The sequence below is a fragment of the Phacochoerus africanus genome, chromosome 11 (assembly GCF_016906955.1).
Source record: "Phacochoerus africanus isolate WHEZ1 chromosome 11, ROS_Pafr_v1, whole genome shotgun sequence".
NCBI lineage: Eukaryota > Metazoa > Chordata > Mammalia > Artiodactyla > Suidae > Phacochoerus > Phacochoerus africanus.
Window position 1 is genome coordinate 54,937,148 of NC_062554.1, and position 17,245 is coordinate 54,954,392.

Consider the following 17,245-nt stretch of genomic DNA (forward strand, 5'->3'; position numbering starts at 1 on the left):
TAGGAGGAATCCACAGAGAAGCCACTCTAATGGGCAGGAGGAAGAAAACAAACCTCTAGTAAGAACTACTCTGCAGGAGTTCCGGTCGTGGCTCAGTGGTTAGTGAATCTGACTAGGAATCATGAGGTTTCCGGTTCCATCCCAGGCCTTGCTCAGCGGGTTAAGGATCTGGCATTGCCGTGAGCTGTGGTGTAGGTTGCAGACGTGGCTAGGATCCCGAGTTGATGTGGCCGTGGTGTAGGCCGGGGGCTACAGCTCCAATTCGACCCCTAGCCTGGGAACCTCCATATGCCGCAGGAGCGGCCCAATAAATGGCAAAAAAAAGACAAAAGAAAAAGAAAAAAGAAATACTATGCAAATTTTGATGGCAAAAAAGAAAAAGAAAAAAGAAAAAAAGCAACTCTAAGAGCCCTTTTAGATTTCCAAAAGAAGCATAAAATGAGTATAGACACCCACAGGACCCCCGAAGTGAGGCTAAGGAAAAATCCACTACCCCAAATTAGGTCAATAAGCTGGGGAGTTCATGGTCCTCTCCTGGGTCAAGACTACAGACCATAGACAAGGCCAAGGCTGGGGGCAGGCATGGATGGCTGCTTTCAGATGCCTGGCAAAGGCAAATACAAACAGGAGCTGTGTGCTTTCTTAGGCTGCTACCAGGCACCATAGTAATTCATATATGAGGCTTCGGAGCCATCATATTCATCCCTCACAGTAACTCCTTGGGTAGGTGCTATTGTTATTAAATTTGCCTCTCCCACTTTCCAGCAGGAAACACTGACCCACTCTGTGGCTCTATAACCTCTCCAAGGCCACACGAGTCAAAGGGTGTGGCCGGAATGCAGGCCGCCTGACCTCCAATTTCTTTCTCTCGACACTCCACTGTCCACAGGCAAGACCAACCCAGGGGTGGGCATCGAAATTGCCCTTGGACTGCTGTGGACCCAGGGATAAAAGGACCTGGCTTCTTAAAAACATCTTCTCTTCCCTGCCTCTCACAGCATGTGGTCCAGGACACCGGACGGCCAGTGGTTCTCCTGACAGTCTGACCACTAGGGACCTTGGTATCCACCTCCACAGGGGACACTTCCAGCCCAGTCAGGTCCCTGCGGGGTCACTGCTGGGCTATGTTATGTCACTATTTCTCCCTCCACTAGTTATCTTAAAAGCCCTCTCACACTACTGGTCTGAGATCTCTTTGGGGAGAAGTGGGCTGATCATGCCAAGCTGAGGAAAGGGACAGAAACAGGGGCGTTCTTGTCCCCAGACAGGTCCTGGCCATTGGCAGGGCACAGCAAGCACATCCTGAGTTGTGGAAAGGGAGGCCCAAGAGCCACCACTGTCCCCATCCACGAGACTGTACGGCCATCAAGTGGCAAAGGGGCTTCAATTCGAGGCAGGGGGACCAGCTCAGGGAGGAGGGATGCAGGCAGAGCTATTCCTGCTTCTCCTCCGCCACTTCCCCAGCTGGATGTTAGAGGCACAGGCTGCCCGGCCCTGCCCCAGCCCGCTCTCTGTGTACATCTGAGCCCTGGCGTCTGTGAATGTGGCTGGGGCGGACTGAGTCCTTTTCTCTCATCATGAGTTTCCCTGTGCTCATAAACAACATCAAACTGTGAAATCTGGCAACTGGGAGCCTAGGTCCTAGTTGTGGTGCCCTCCTAACTCTTCCTCTATTTACCGAAGGGAAGAGGGGAGGATAAATGGGAAAACCAGATGCCTAAGGAAGGCACAGGGTCTGGGTTGGGAGGCAGTGGGGAGGTACGTCTTCCCCAGGCCACGCGATGGCAAAGTCAAGCAGCGGTGGGGTCAGCTCAAGTCTCCTTCGTGATTCTTGGGAAAAAGTCCCATCAGCCCAACAGGCTAAGGGCACGCACAGCACTCTCACCTGAGGTTTTCTGGAAGTTGCCCCGGCTAACCCTTCACCCTTTGCAACTGACCCCCCAAAAAGGTGATCCGTGATCCGTTTCCCCCCTGCCCCCCGCCCCAGAGAGTTCTCTCTAGGTCACTTTTGCTGACACCTCAACCCTCCTTGTGTGCTATTTTCCCCATGACAACGTGGGTGTCAGGGTGGCTTGTGCCCTGGCTGGATCCGCGAGGAGTCCAACAGGGAGGCTGTTTCCGCAGCAATGTGTCACCCTCCCTGGGGGGCCGGAAGGGGAACTCAGGGCCACTTGGCAGCCCATTGCGTGCAGGTGGCTCTGGGGTTGGAGGGGACGCTGGCGACGCTGACCTGCGGGCAGCAGCATCCGAGTCCAAGTCCAAGGGACGTTCTCATACGTGCCCAGACACAGAGGGAGGCTGGCTCTCGCGGGTGCAATTCCTTCCGGAGAACATCTCTATGTCGCTCAGCGTCCATCTGTCCAAACCCCCAGGGCCCAGGCTCTGTCCCTTGCCCTCCAGCCAACATATCCTCACATTGTTGAGCCTTTTACTCCATTCTCCTGGCACCTCCCTCGCCCCATCCACCCACCCAACCAGACTGTGGTCCCAGTGACCTTTGTCCCAGGGAGCAGAGAATGGTACTAAGAATAGTGCCCATCACAGGGCGGGGGGGGGAGCGAGGGGGCTCACACACTAACTGTGACTCACAATGGTGTCCCTGTCTGGGGCCCCCACGGCAGTCAACAGCGGCCTTCACCAGGCTGCCCCGGGGTGTCACACATCAGGAATCCAGTGGCATCACTGGGAAACTATGCTTCTCAAGTCGGAGCTCTGAACCACAACAACAGAGGGGTCCCTGTTAGAAGGCAGTGTCTCCGCAGCCGTGCGGGAGGGCGGGCACCACACACACACACACACTCACATGCCCCCCACCCCTGCCCGCTCCCCCAGGCTGCAGCGGGGAGTTTCCTCTGACGGCTTTGTTCTCAGCTTCTGGGGAAGACGAAAATTCTCAGTACAACACTGACGGTCCCACTCCAAGACTATGACACAACCTCAGTTATCGGGGGCATCTGAAGGGACCCCAGGCCAGCAGAGCTAGTCACACAAGGACGTTTCCCTCCAGAGGGGACCCTCAAAGTAGTTCAAGTCCAAGGCTATAACCACTCCCTCTTTTTGTAAGGCAAGGCACCCAGTATATTCCTACTCATCTGGTTGTTTCCCTTCTCTTTGTCTAGGGACCAGAAGGCTCCTGTCTGTCTCCTTGAGGGGTGATTTTGAAAACGCCCCCGCTTTTTGGCCCCCTGGCTTAGAGGCTAAGAAGAGAGCAGCTCAGGTAAATGGAAAAAGCAAAAGGCCAGGACAGGATTTGAATCAAGTGCCCTGGATCATAATTGTTTCCAGAATGAGAAGAAAGATGTCAGCATCTTTCTTCTCATTCTCCAGGCTCGGGGGTTGCCTGCCACAGCAGTGAACTTACAGCTGGTCAACCAGGCTCAGGGTGGGGACCCCTTTCCAGTTCAGCTGCAAGTTCTCACTCTGTCGCCTGTGCCCAGCGTGAGGCAACCACACAGGAGCAGAGCCCAAGGCAGTGGCTGTCTCGGTCAGCACCCCCATCGTCTGTGTGCACGTCAAGACCAAGCCTGGCAGCCTGCTCTCCGTAAATCTCTCTCATCACTAGAACACACACTCCAAGGGCGGGGACTGTGAGTTTTCACTGCTGTCACCCAAAGCCTAGCACAGTGCCTCACCAGCAAACACAATCGAAAAGCTGTCTGCCGTGGGGTGACTCCTTCCACCTGTTAGTTCCCTCCCACCCTGGGCTGCATCTGATCGAACCTTCTGTGTTCCATGCCAGGCATAGGATCTGACCTGGGACAGGTGCTCAGTAAATATTTACTGAACTGTATTACCCCAACAATCCTCCTCTGCAGAAAGGTGTCAGGGTACAAGCAACCCCAACTGCTTCTCTCTATTAAACTATATTTGGGGCCAAACAATATGGGTGACTCCCAGGCTATGTTTCATCAACATGTGCCCCAAAATAAAAACGGCCCCACCTCCTGTCCTTTGGGGATTCATTTGCTACTTTGAGCATCTAATCTCTGTAGCTCGACTCTCAAAGTCAAATCAAAGACCTCAGTGTGGGCAGGACACCACATTTATTTTAACCTATGAAACTCTCATGGTTGGTCACCCTTGCAACAGGGCTCACTCGGCCCCCATAGCACACATCTGACAGGTGGTCCTAAAACAGAGGAACGGGACTGACTGGCCCCTCCCTTCCCCCAGGTGTCTCTACCCACAGCCAAACGATGATGGCAAAAACAGAACACTCGACTCCAGAAATGACCCATCTGTTCACAAGTGTTTCTTTTTTTCAAACTACTGCAGGAGTGCCCACCTTTGTGGGTGGGGTGGGTGACCCTAGAATCTAAGCATCACCCTCTGCCTTCAACACCTTCTCAATGATCATCCACAAAAGATCCCAAAGTCCTTCTAGCGCCATCCAGTCCTGAGGAAATGACCTTTAATGACAAATGGAACAGAAAGCATCCTGACAGTTTCTTGCCCTCAGGGCCAAACCCAACAGGAGCTGCACTATCTTCTGAGTGGGGATGAATCAGTCAAGAAATTGTATTGCTGGATCGTTTGGCATCCAAAGCACTGAAGATTTTCAAAAGGAGGAAGAGGATGGTCTGCTTGATGTGCCTTTTCCCATTTCCTCGGAGCCATGGCCCTGCTGTGGCCCCAACTCAACCCAGTCTCACGTAAACCCCAACATGATCCATATGCGGTACGTCCTATAACTGATCAAGGAAGCCTTAGTTCAGCGAATCACTACAGACCAACATGTTCTATGCACATGGTCCTCTATCCATGGCTAGGAAATCGAAGGCAGCCATCGGGGACCTCAGTTCCAATAAGTCCACTCAGGACCACACACAACATTCCAACCTGTGCTTGAAAAACCCACTCGACGACACCTTCGTGACCTTGTGCTTAACATACTGCCGAAACAGCCAGGACCTAATAATGTAAATAAGTTAGAAAACAATTAAAACCAGCCTTGACACCAAGTCCCTGCCTCTGACACATTAGACCAAAAGAAAGTAGGAAGCATTTCAAAAAATTTAAACCAACAAGCAAATGTGTCAGGCATTGGACATACTGACGGAGAGATGGCAGCAGATGGTATCCTATAAAATCAAAATACATACATGCCGGTGGGAAATGCCCCAAACAGAAAATCAAGTGTCCAGAATTTGGATCCCAACTCCTCCCCAATTGACTGTGCAATCTCATGCAGCTCATTTACCTCTCTGAGCCTTAGTTTATCTATCCCTAAAATGAAAATCACTATCCCCGCTCCTTCCTACTTTACAAAGATTATGTCCTTATTGTTACAAATACATATACATATATATGTGTATATACATAAAGAGATGACCACGGTGCAGAACAATTGGGGAACAATATAAAACACAACTATGGAATTGAACAGAATAATTAAACTACAGAAAAAGAAATTTTTTTAAAGCAGACTTTTCCTGAGACAAACAAGAAAAAAAAAAAAGGAGTTGAAAAAAAAAACAGCAAAAGCACCAGATAAAATTGAGTTATTCTTCCAAGAATTAAATTGGCCTTTTGTGCAGCAACTTCGAAAAAAGAGAAAGCCAGAGGTTAACAAAACAAACAAACAAACAAAAGTTAAAGTATATAAATGCAAGATGTTTTAAACACTGTAGATGCGAATAACCAGTTAAGTTCTTTTTAAATTAGGGATAACTCTGAAGTGCTTGTTCTAATTTAAAGGAGACACGCACAAAAAGAGCAGATGCAAACTGCTTTGCAAGTGAAAGTATCGCCGACATTTATGGCTTGGGGAAATCTTGGCCACAGACAGACTTAGATCCTCTTTCCCCTAAGGCACTTTTTCCCCCTTAATCATTTATACTCCTCACCAAGCACACACCACCTAATAATTATGTAGGGCTGACCTAGAGTGAGTCCAGCGTTCCCCACAAATGTTGGGAGTTGGGGCCTGGGGACAGGTTGCATCAGTTGTAACAGAAGAACAGCAGGAAGCCCATGTCCAAGACAGCCGGGGCCGCAAGCCTGGTGGGCTGGCGATGGGTTGGCCAGGTGGCCCCACCTGGGACAGACGTAAGCGAGGCTCACTTGTGTCTGCCTTGGCCTGAGAACAAGACAGTTACACACTTTAGTGTCTGGAGGAAAGGCCCTTGTTTTTGCTTGGGCTCCTCACACCTGCATGTGTTCACGTACACATGTGTGGGGGTGGCTGCAGGGAAAGGCGACCACCCCCTCTCTTAAAGGGGCAGCCTGTATTCAAATGCAGGAGCCTTTCCTCCAAGACCGAGGACTCTGTCTCACCACGTTCAACCTGCCACTCAGACACACACTTGGACAGGGAGCCGGCAAAGCTGAAGCCAGGAAGTGGGTTTCTTTAGAGCTTTTCCTCCTGATGTCTTCTAGGTAATAGATTGTTTTAAGAAGCCACCAGAAATGGGTGAGGTTTGGATTTGAGGGTACAGGGTGAGAATTTCATTTAGAAACCAGGAAAAAAAAAAGCCTTTTTCTAACTAATGTAAATGTCAAAAGAAATGCCTTCCTAAGTTCCTAGGTAACAAGAAGAAAAAGATGTGTTCACTGATTAGAAAGAGAAAATAGGACTTGAGACGTCTGAGGCCTGGACCTTTTACAGGAGATTCTCAATGCAATCGCCAAGCTTTATTTTATCCTAGGGGTAAAGTTTCTTCCTTGCATCAAAGATGAGAAAAATAGGAGTTCCCGTCGTGGCGCAGTGGTTAACGAATCCGACTAGGAACCATGAGGTTGCGGGTTCGGTCCCTGCCCTTGCTCAGTGGGTTAAGGATCCGGCGTTGCCGTGATCTGTGGTGTAGGTTGCAGACGCGGCTCGGATCCCGCGTTGCTGTGGCTCTGGCGTAGGACAGTGGCTACAGCTCCGATTGGACCCCTAGCCTGGGAACCTCCATATGCCACGGGAGCGGCCCAAAGAAATAGCAAAAAAAAAAAAGACAAAAAAAAGATGAGAAAAATAACTAGTTACCGTTTTCAAACTCTTGGGGAGCTGAACTAGATTCTAAGTCATCATCTGAATATATAACTTGTCAAGCTTTTATCCAGCACATCCTTTCTGTTCGCCTCTCAAATGTAAAACATGGTAGCCAGCTTGGGTGGAATAACAGAAGAGAGTATTAATAACAGCATGGGGGTAACCGAAGAAACACTTCTGTTCCACCATAATGAGACGAGCTGAAAAGGTGCCACCCACACCTTTAAAGTAGAAAGGACCGAGAACCCAGCCTGGAGGGGCCTTCATGAGAAACAGCACCCACCTCGGCTCTGAAGGTCAGACACCTCCACAGAGCCCGGCCCTATGGGCGCCTCTCCCGCAGAGCAAGTCCTGGCCTCTTCACTGAGCTCAAACTTTCACACTCACCCACCTTAGGACAACTTTCACTCTCAGTATCTCTCAGGGAGACATGAGTCACAGGCAAATAATGCAGCCTGGTAACTTAGTCAACAAAAGGCACTGAACCCAGAATCCGATCCTGGGCCACCAAGAGCGTGGGGACCCTGGTCTGGAGTCCTGCCATCTGACCGGCCAGACACCACACTCAACTGTCAGGGCGGATGGCGCCATGACAACATGCTGCTTGGCCCTCTGGCCGCAGGGAGCATAAGTGATCCCACCCACTGTGTCCCCATCAAAGCCACGCTTCCTGAGGCTGCTCTGCCCAGGGACGAGGCACCGAGGGCACCTGAGGCCATTCCTGCAAGACAGAGAGCTCCCGAGGGTTCCAGGCAGCCTGGTCACACCTTCCTTAGCTTGCGCTGCAGAGGCTCTCCCCACCCAAAACCCCCTCCTGTCTGCACAGGGTCTGAAGGCTCCCCTGCCTTCCCCTGCTCCCCCCCCGCCACCTTGTTCTTCATGCACCTTCTCCCCCCAGCTTATGGCTTACAAGTCTAATCATGTCTTGGCACCTGCTACTGAGCAGACCCAAACCCAAATCCAAACCCAAACACGCTATTCATGTCGGATATTTTCCTGCAAATTGTTGGGCACAGAGAAAAAGTGTGAAAGGCCTCTGCTTTGTTGTCTACTGTGTGACCTGGGCTAGACTTCTCCGCCTTTGAACTCCAAGTGCTCTCCTCTATACAACAAGGATAACAGATTTTTTTCCTCATGTGGTGGTTGGTGACAGTTTAAAAAAAAAAGAATGCATATGAAAGAGCCTCGCACACAGGTGGAACTCAACACACATATGATATTAAGTATCTCAAGCGTCCCCAAGAAGACCGTGTCAGGAGTTACTGGAACTCTCTAAGTCAATCCATCATCCCCTGACCTCAAGGAATGTGGAATTATATTGGGAAGACACAAGGTCTGGAGAGGAATATGAAACAGTGGTAACACCCAGCACCCAGTGCTTTCTGTGGACCTGGCACTGTGCTGGGTGCTTCCCATAAGCTATTTATGTAATTCCCACAGCAGTCCTGTAAGATAGGAACTGCTATTATGACCATTCTGTGGATGAGAAAACCGAGGCAGAGATGTCAGCTTGCCCAATGACACACAGCTGGTCAGTGGCAAAGTTGGCACACACTCAGGCTGACCAGTCCCTGAGTCCATGCTCCTAAGCCCAATACCATGAAGCCTCTGAAATGTACCTTGTGGTCAAAGAGCCTGGATGGTCCCCTCTCCAGGGCTGAACCTGGACTTAAATCTGAAGGCCTAAGTGACAGTCCAGATGTGGATAACCATCCCACCTGTAGCATCACATGGAAGTCACTTTCAGGAGAAGAGGGAGGGACATACAGAGGCTCTTGAACAACACAGGTTGGCACTTCACGGGTCCACTTATACATGGATTTTTTTTTAAATATATTAGAATTTTTTGTAGATTTGCGATCATTTGAAAAAAACACAGACAAATCGCATAGCCTAGAAAGAGCGAAAAATAAGAAAAAAAAATGAGGTATGTCTTGAACACATAAAATATATGTAGATATGCATATAACAATCAACCGTTTATGTCAGCAGGTCAACAGCAGGCTAGCTGTTAAATCTGGGGATTAGATTCCAATTTTCGGCGGTGCGGGGTCGGGGGGGGGAGGGGTCAGCGCCCCCGACCTCCATGTTGTTCGAGGGTCAGTTGTAGCTTCTCTTGGTTCCAGCTTCCACGCTGAGGAACCACCGGTCAGTCGGCGTCCAGAGCAGCGGAGACATCCAAGGAACCAGGAGATGCCAATGACTGGCAGAGCCCTTGCCAGCAGAGGCCTCAGCAACACACTGGCTGGATCCTGCTTAGTGGAAACACTGGACTTCAAAGACAAAAAGGTGGAGCTTCAAAAGCTGAGACCAAGAGGAATTCCAGAACAGTCCCCACCCAATTTCACCATTTGGAGTTGGATTGTGTTAAAGAAACAGTGACCCCGCATATGGGAGCCTCAGAGACAACTCTAGAGCAGGCAGGGGGTGGGGAGGGCATCCCCAGAAAAAATGGGTCAACGTGTGAGCTCCCCACCTCCAAATCCAGGCACCGACGGGCCTCAGGTGGCCAGAACCACACCAGGGTCTGAGATTTATTTCATGAAGCACGAAGGGGCCTCTCTGGCCCCAAGGCACCTTGCTGTTGTTCCTGTAGCTGCGTCAAGACCCTGGGGTGGCCCCACCAGCTGCGGTCTTCAAGGGCAACCGACAGAAACAGGGAGCCCCCCTTTCCACACTTTCAAAAGCCATTTAGAAGAAAAAAAATTAATAGCGAGGCCCAATCCTCCCACCGTGTGATCTTTTTCCACTGGTGGCGGATGATTAAGAAAAACTGTCACAAAGGAACCAGTCAGGAGGTAGAAGCAGGGGAACAACTGTGCCAGCAACACCAAGAGGCTGTCCCGCCACCCAGCTCAGATCTGCCAGGAGCTTCCCCCCCGCTCCCAGGCTCCCAAGCATCTTCCCAGCAGCCTCATAACTGAGCAGCCTGTGAACACTCCTGCAGTGTGAGCCCAGACACATTCCACGCACCCGCCTTGGGACCCACCGCCAAACACAGCGCAGGAAATCAGACTCCTCCCAGGTTCAGTGATGCTGGCTGGCAGCAAGGCTCCACTGAGGCTGAGGGAGGGGGCTGCCTGGCCCCCTACAACCTGCTCTTCACAGGGGCCTCTGCCAGCCATCCAGGTACTGCCCCAAGGATGTCCTTACACTGAAACCGTGGCCCCTCCTGAAAGCCTCAGGCCAGGCTCAGCCAGAAGCTCAGGGCCCCTGGAAAAGGCAGTTCTGCACAAAACAGGCACCAGAGTTTAACACTCATGTCTCGAGGCTGGTTCCTCTCAACTTCAGTCATTTTGCGCTGTTGCAGCAACACCATTCTGGTGCAGAGACTATATTCCAGAGCTTGGCCCTGGGAAAAATGCACCCCCAACCCCCCAATTATAAAGCTCCAAGCTGTTCCTGATAACACCCCACCTAGATCAGAATTAGACTCTTCTGCACACACTGACACGACACAACTCATCTGCTCTGAACACCCCCCTCCTTTTCCTCATCAGTGACTTGGGCTCTTCCTAAGCTTCTTCGGCTATTGCCTGTACCTGAAGATACTGAGAGGATTTTGCAATCCAGTTTTCCTTCAGAAAACTGTGATTCCAGGTAATGCTGCCAAATCTCGGGTTTCAGTCTGAATGGCAGGGCTTTGAGGGACTTCCTTTTGCAGTAAACTTGTTTATTTTCACAAACATGTTTTAGCAGCAGCTTTAGGTTACTGAACCCAAAAACTCAATTACCAGGCAGAACTCCCAGGTTCTGGGTGCGGTCCGCGGATTTGGTTACTGTGTGACGGTGGACAGGCTCTAGTTTATCTACAAAATGGCAAAAAGAAGGTTTATCTCAGGCCAGAAGCAATGGGAGAGGAGGCCCTGCATGCAGGGGAATGTCTCGGGCTTCCATTTCTACAGGGCTGGTACTGTTTTGTGGGATGTCTCACGCAAAAATATTTGAAAGATGCATTTCTGATAGTCCTCAGTTTCGCCTGTAGGAGACCGAGGGACTATCTATTCATAAATCTGTGTAGGTCAGTAAAATGTAGTTTCATTACAGTTAATGAGTGGCTCCAGGATTGGCTTTTTTTCAGGCTCCAGGATAAAGGAGAGACCCTCACCACGGCCTCCACATTTGCAACTCAGAACCGGGGATACACCTAGATGCTGATAACGGGAGAGTCACCACCAGCAGGCCGGCCCAAGAACCACTGCAGGAGTGATAGGAACAGACTCCTTATCTGTAGCAACAAAAGTCTGGCGAGCTGGAGAGCAGTTCAATTTGGAGTGAAGTTCGATAAAGGTGATTTTCAGACCAACAGCTCCACCCCTTGCTGAGAGCCCCAACCCCCAGACAAAGCATCAATGAGTGACAAGCAAGAGAGACAAGACCCCTAATCTACTCGATGTGAGCAGCTGAGATAAGAGATGAGTGTTCTCCTTTCTTAAGAGGGAGAAAGATTCCGAACTCAGGTGAGACATCTGGCAAGTAGGGTTCAATTCAGCAGCTACCTTTCTGCAGAAGGCCTTGAATAAGCCATTTTGGGTACCTCAATGTCATCATCCATAAAAGAGGCCTGGAGGGACAGAGGGGAAGGGACAATAATCTTTGACAATCCAGCATATTATTCTATGCCCTCTAAATCTGGAAAAAAAAAAAAAAGAAAGAAAGAAAGAAAGAAAAGAAAAGAAAAATCAGAGATGCCCATGTTTGCCAAGGATCTAGAAAGCGCTATGATTGGGTCCATCCAGTACATAGAAAATACTCAGCCACTTCCCTCAGAATCAGATGGGCTTCAATATGTATCTCTGAACAAAAGAAAACGGAGCTTTCTGATTTCATGGTTTTGATAACCATAAGCAGTCCCAGTAAGGCAAGAAGGTACATTTTGGCGGAAGCCAGCGTTGCATTTGATGTATTCTTCACTCAGCTAACAGGCAGGCTTTCAAGCCATGTTATCTGCCCCCACATCTTGACCTAATTTAACAAGTTGCCATGGGAGCCCTGCGAAGGTTGATGCAATTTTCTTATCTTGAGAGGAAGAATGTAGCAGTGCAAGAGAATGTGAAAATTCAGTTTCTAACTGATTTCCACACTTACGGTGCAGTAACTAAGACAGCCTATGAAGAATAAGATACATTCCATTCTTTTGCAGGTGAGCTGGACAAAGACCAAGGCCCCCAGGGCACTGGCAGGAAAACAGACCCCCCCCACCCCCAGCTCGAGGAATCTATGTAGGCATCCTTTAGTTCAGGCCAAGGAATAGTGATGTAAGAAGGTCCATGTGCTTCTGCCTTGTGACCACACCTACTCTGGAGCAGTCCAATTTTAAGGAAACAGATTTTTTTTTTAAAAAAAAAAAAGAGGGCAGAACTTAAGATAGAAAATAAGTGTGACTTTTATGAGCAATAAAGTTTGCCAACACACACAATGATCTCCACTTTCCAAAGTACTTTTCCAAACTTCAGCAACTCTTAGGGTCTCATCTGCATAGGATCAGAGACCCATCAGTACAAACTCCAGTCACTGCATGTCCCGGAGGGGTGGGGGGGGGAGGAGGGGTGGGGGGGGGGCTGGGTATGTTCCTGGGTCCCTAGGATGTATCTGAGATGATAAGGGGTCTCCATGAGAGGCAAGCTAGTCTGCACCGTGGACGGGTGATATTCACCAGGCACTGGACACAGGGGAAGAAGCCACCCCAATTTGGGGCCTCACATGCCTAACAAATGCTGACCTTCATCAAATCACTGTAATAAGGAAATCCAGTTCAAGTGGAAGGACAATGACAGTATCTTGAATTCGTCAAGACAGTGAATCTTCAAGGGCTACCAGCACTTATCTGCACTCAACACACTCTCAGAAACATTTGCTGAAATAATTGATCTGTTACGATTGAGCTTTACCCCCATGTCTAGCACAATGTCTAGCACTCATTTGTCTAATTAATGGAGTTAGTTCAATTATATTTTCACAGATCTCCTACCACCAAAATGGGAGGAGCACTTCCACTTCACTAAAAGTAGAACAGGGTACAAGGTACATTTGCCTAAAATCACACAGTGTGTTAGGGCTGGGAGGGAGCACAGAGGACTTCTGTTTTCTGGGCTATTGTTTGCACCACCATTTGAGGTGGTTTGGAAAGTTATGCATCCCCAGTTATAAAGAAGAAACAACAGAATGGTAAGATGCTTAAAAAAGTGGTTTTCAATTCAAATGACTACTTGAGTCTTTGAGATTTTTAACTGATAAGCACCCTCTCCTTTCTTCCATCCACTGAATGTTTTATTCCCTTAGAGAGAAAGAGAGACAGAGGCAGGGGGAGAAAGGAAGGAAAGAAGGAAGGAAGGAACGAAGGAGGGAGGGAGGGAGGGAAGAGCACCCATTTAAAAACAATCTCTCCAAATAAAGGACAACATCAAACACATCAAACAGAACTCAGACCTCCAAGACATCCCTGAATTTGTCCTGAAAAGAGCTTCTGATGTTCTCAATCTCTCTGGCTCTGGGTTAAGATTGCCAGAGAAGGCGGTCTTTTGTTGGCTCTCTTGATGGCAGTTCACGTCCCTAATTTGTCCTTCACACACATTCCTAGTTCTTAGAATGTCCAATTCATCCTTTTCCTTCTGTCCTTGAAACTGGGACACACTTGCAGAGATTCCCAACTCTCAGATAATTCTTGTCAAGGCACCAAGACCCTCAGTCAAAGCCCCTTAAGTCACTCTTGCAGACCATTAGCCCTGCAGGCTTCCTTCATCCAGAAAATCCAATAAATACTACAGGTACCCTTTTCAGAGGCAGTTCTATTTGAGGTGGAGAGCAGGCTTTCACCATTTCTAGAAACTTCTAGGCTTTTTATAGTGTAGCCATAGATCCTTACCAGAATTATACCCCATGAAGGTTGACCTAAATCATCAGGCTTTCTTTGGCCATAACCCAAACTTTAGGACTGAAAGTCAGTTTATTCTCATTATCCACAAAACCACCTTTACCAGGAAAATTTTCAGAGCTGAACACCAGGCTAAGAAAGGATGGTGAGAATGGCGAGAAGAATGACGCTCGTGCATGGTGACGGCAGTTATGGCGGAGATCATGTCAAATGGAACGAGGCAAGACCTCGGTGAACAAGGATAACGAAGTGGAGGATGTGGTCCTGGAGGTTAGGGAGGAAGGGGGAGAAGAGGTTGGCAGATGACGGAGCAGGTTTTCCCTGCACCACAAGTCAGACGCCACCACGGCCAGCACGGGATGCCGGCCATCCAACAGCCAGGTCACTTCAGAGCTACCTCGGTCCCTCCTGCTCCTAATTAAGCAGCACTTGCCTCCTCCTCCATGACTGTATCTGCCCAGAGTCCAGTTCTTAAAACATCTAAGGGTTAGTATGGGAGTCAGCAGCTTGTACAGCTTGAAACAGACGACAGACTTGCCTAACCCCAGACATCATCAAGGGAAACAGGCAAACTTTCATTGGCTGCTGCCCTAAGATGTTCCCACCTACTCATGATGCTCAAGCAAGGGCTTGGGGGATTTTGGAGAAAGAACAGAGGAGGGGGCCTCTACGCTCCTTTCTGGCCTGTGATTCTGGATATAGACCTGGTGGCTACCTCGAAACCCGGACGTAACTCCCGAGGACCTATCTGTGCACTGAACAGCAGGAGGAGCTAGGATGAATGAACAGCAGGAGCAGTTAGGAGGCATGAAGAGCAGGAAGAGGTCGGAGGAATGCCACGCCAAAGACACACCCCCCCATCCTCAAAGGAGGAGAAACTTTCTTAAGCATGTGAGTTTTCTCAGAGGTCCGCTGGCTTTCCTAGTAAAGACCTCGGATTTCCCTCGCACAAGGAAGGGATCTGCACACTCTGAAGATCAGACAGACACCTCATCAGGAACACAGGCTTTGCTGGCTGTCTTCATCCACACAAAGCCCCCCCACCCCACCCTGCCACCCATCACCAGGGCAGGTGAATTGTGAGAGAAGAGAGGCCAAGACCACAGCTGAGGAATCAAGCTTAAAATAAGCACTGCTCACAACCCAATTTCTAATGTGTAGAAAACACTACAATCTTGCAGACAGGATCTGATCATCACCATAGGCCTGCTCCTTGGACAGCTCTCAGACCCAAGCTGCAAACCTTTCCAAAGTTAGGCAGCATATATGCCTTGTTTGGACAATGAACTGTTTTGCTCTATCATCAGATTCTCAACAAACCCAAGCTCTCAACATACATTTTCCTGTCTCTATGATCTGTCTTCCTTCAGCACTACTATAACTTTCACTCCAGCAAAGAAAAATCCACAATAAAGCTAAGGGAGATGAAAGGTTCCACACCTAGGCCAGCATCTGGCCAGAGGGGAAGGTGGCTGGGGACACTTTTCCCAGTTGAACACCTGTTGCATAAAGAGGATTCTCCTGCAGAAGGGTCCAGAGTGGAGGTCACTCTGTGATGGCTTTGAGAGATCCTGTGGCTGGTTTTGTGTTTAGGGAGCATGGGAAGAGAAGCCCCTTGATGTGAGGCCATGAAGCAGAGTTTCCAGAAACACCCAATGAACAGAAGCTCCCTCTCCCCAGCTAGGGGAAAAAGTCCAAAATATAAGTCTGTCCCACTCCCCAACTCCTACAAAGGATCCCCTGAGATACAACCATGTGTTGGCTTCCAAAACCCAATGGCTGAGTGGCTTGAGAGGCTGACCAGACTGCTCGTGTGGCTGGTTTTGTACTTAGGGAGCAAGGGAAGAGAAGCCTCTTGATGCTAGGCCATGAGGCAGAGTTTCCAGAAACACCCAATGAACAGAAGCTCCCTCTCCCCAGCTAGGGGAAAAAGTCCAAAATATAGGTCTGTCTCCCCAACCCCCTGACCCATCCCCAACTCCTGCAAAGGATCCCCTGAGATACAACCATGTGTTGGCTTCCAAAACCCAATAGCTGAGTGGCTTGAGAGGCTGACCAGACCTCTCAGCGTCTTCTCCTCGCCATCCCCAGAAAGAAAGAAGCTGCCAGGGAGCCCACCCCCAGCGGCCAGGAGAGAGGGCAGGTGCCTACCTGTGTAGCCAGCCAGGGCCGCGGCAGGGATGACAGGCTTGTCCTTGTTGAGGTCAGCACGGTCACGCACATAGTCCTTGAAGGTGCCCTTGGGCTTGTGGTTGGGCAGGGCGGCTGGGTAGTCCTCCGAGTCGAAGCTGTCGTAGGAGGGGACGCGCTGCAGGCTGTTGAAGGACGACTGGCTGCTCCAGGACTGGGTGAGGCGGTCACAGCTGTCGTAGCTCTCTATGCTCTCAAAGGAGTCCTGGCCCCCGAGCTTCCCTGGAGGAGGAGGAGGCGGAGGAGGGCAGGAGGAGGAATGGGAAAAGACACTGTAAAACGCTCTGGGTGAGGACCCCGCAGGAGGGACGCAGGGAGGGAACGAGCGGCTGGTGGGGTTGCAGGCTGTGGGGCAGCTCTGGGGAGGAAGGGCTGCCTGGGCCCAGTCTCCCAGCCCCCCTGCCATGGTCCCATGAGCTCCAGAGCTCCTAGGACAGAGACGCAGAGCTGGGCGCTGCTCCGATCTGTCAGAGGGAGAAGGCAGCGTTTGGGACCTCAAGTATTCTACAGAAATCTACAGGCTGAGAATCACACCTGTTTGCATGGGACGTTCTGGCTGATGAATTAGGCCCAATGAGTAGAAATTTGAGCAGTCAGTGGTGGGCTCCATTCCTTCCCTGGTCTAACTCAAGCCCATGAGATAATTTCCAAAGGTCCGACATAGCAAAATATTTTGGTCATAATAAAAAATTTTTAAAAAATTTAAAAAAAAACAATTCCTTCAGACTAAGAGCAGTTTGACCTTCCTTGACCTTGGAACAAAAATATCATTTTTTAGCCTTTTTTCCAAAACTCTTTCAAAATGAAGTACAGGTAGCTCTGCCTCTCCGCCTTCTCAAATAGAGAAAGAAGTTATGAGATGCTTTTTCCAAGAGATTAAAAAAGAAAACACTATCACTCTTCTAAATAGAAATCCATATTCTTTGTTCCCTCCAAGTACAGTTTTGTACTTGAAATTGGTACTTTATTGGGGAAATGTGGGCAATAGAAAACAAAGATGTTGATTAAAGAGTTAAGGTCCCTCGCAATGTCAGAAACCCTTTACTCTATGAGTTGCTTAAGGCATTCTTAACTGACCACAAGATCATGCAAGTTCATTAATTTCCCAAACCAGGTTATAAACAGCTGCTATGATTGCATCATAGCTCCTAGAGAAATTTCCATTGGCAAAAATGCCATGAAAAAAAGAGGCTAAAAAGGGG

General features: G+C 49.5%; 1 protein-coding gene across 8 annotated transcripts in view; it reads right to left on the minus strand.

The window, feature by feature from the left end:
- Positions 1–17,245, minus strand: part of ETS1 (ETS proto-oncogene 1, transcription factor) — a 132,641-nt gene that overhangs the window by 5,065 nt on the left and 110,331 nt on the right. For 3 of the 8 annotated variants that reach the window (XM_047753594.1, XM_047753598.1, XM_047753596.1), the window contains 2 exons: positions 16,005–16,265; positions 10,714–10,788 (listed from right to left, as the gene is read on the minus strand). The exons of 2 other annotated variants lie outside the window; for them this stretch is intronic. In XM_047753594.1, the coding sequence (XP_047609550.1) occupies positions 10,714–10,788; positions 16,005–16,265 (336 nt within the window). Of the gene's footprint in view, positions 1–8,945; positions 9,253–10,713; positions 10,789–16,004; positions 16,266–17,245 lie in introns of those variants that run through there. 3 more of the 8 variants (XM_047753595.1, XM_047753597.1, XM_047753600.1) reach the window with 2 other exon arrangements.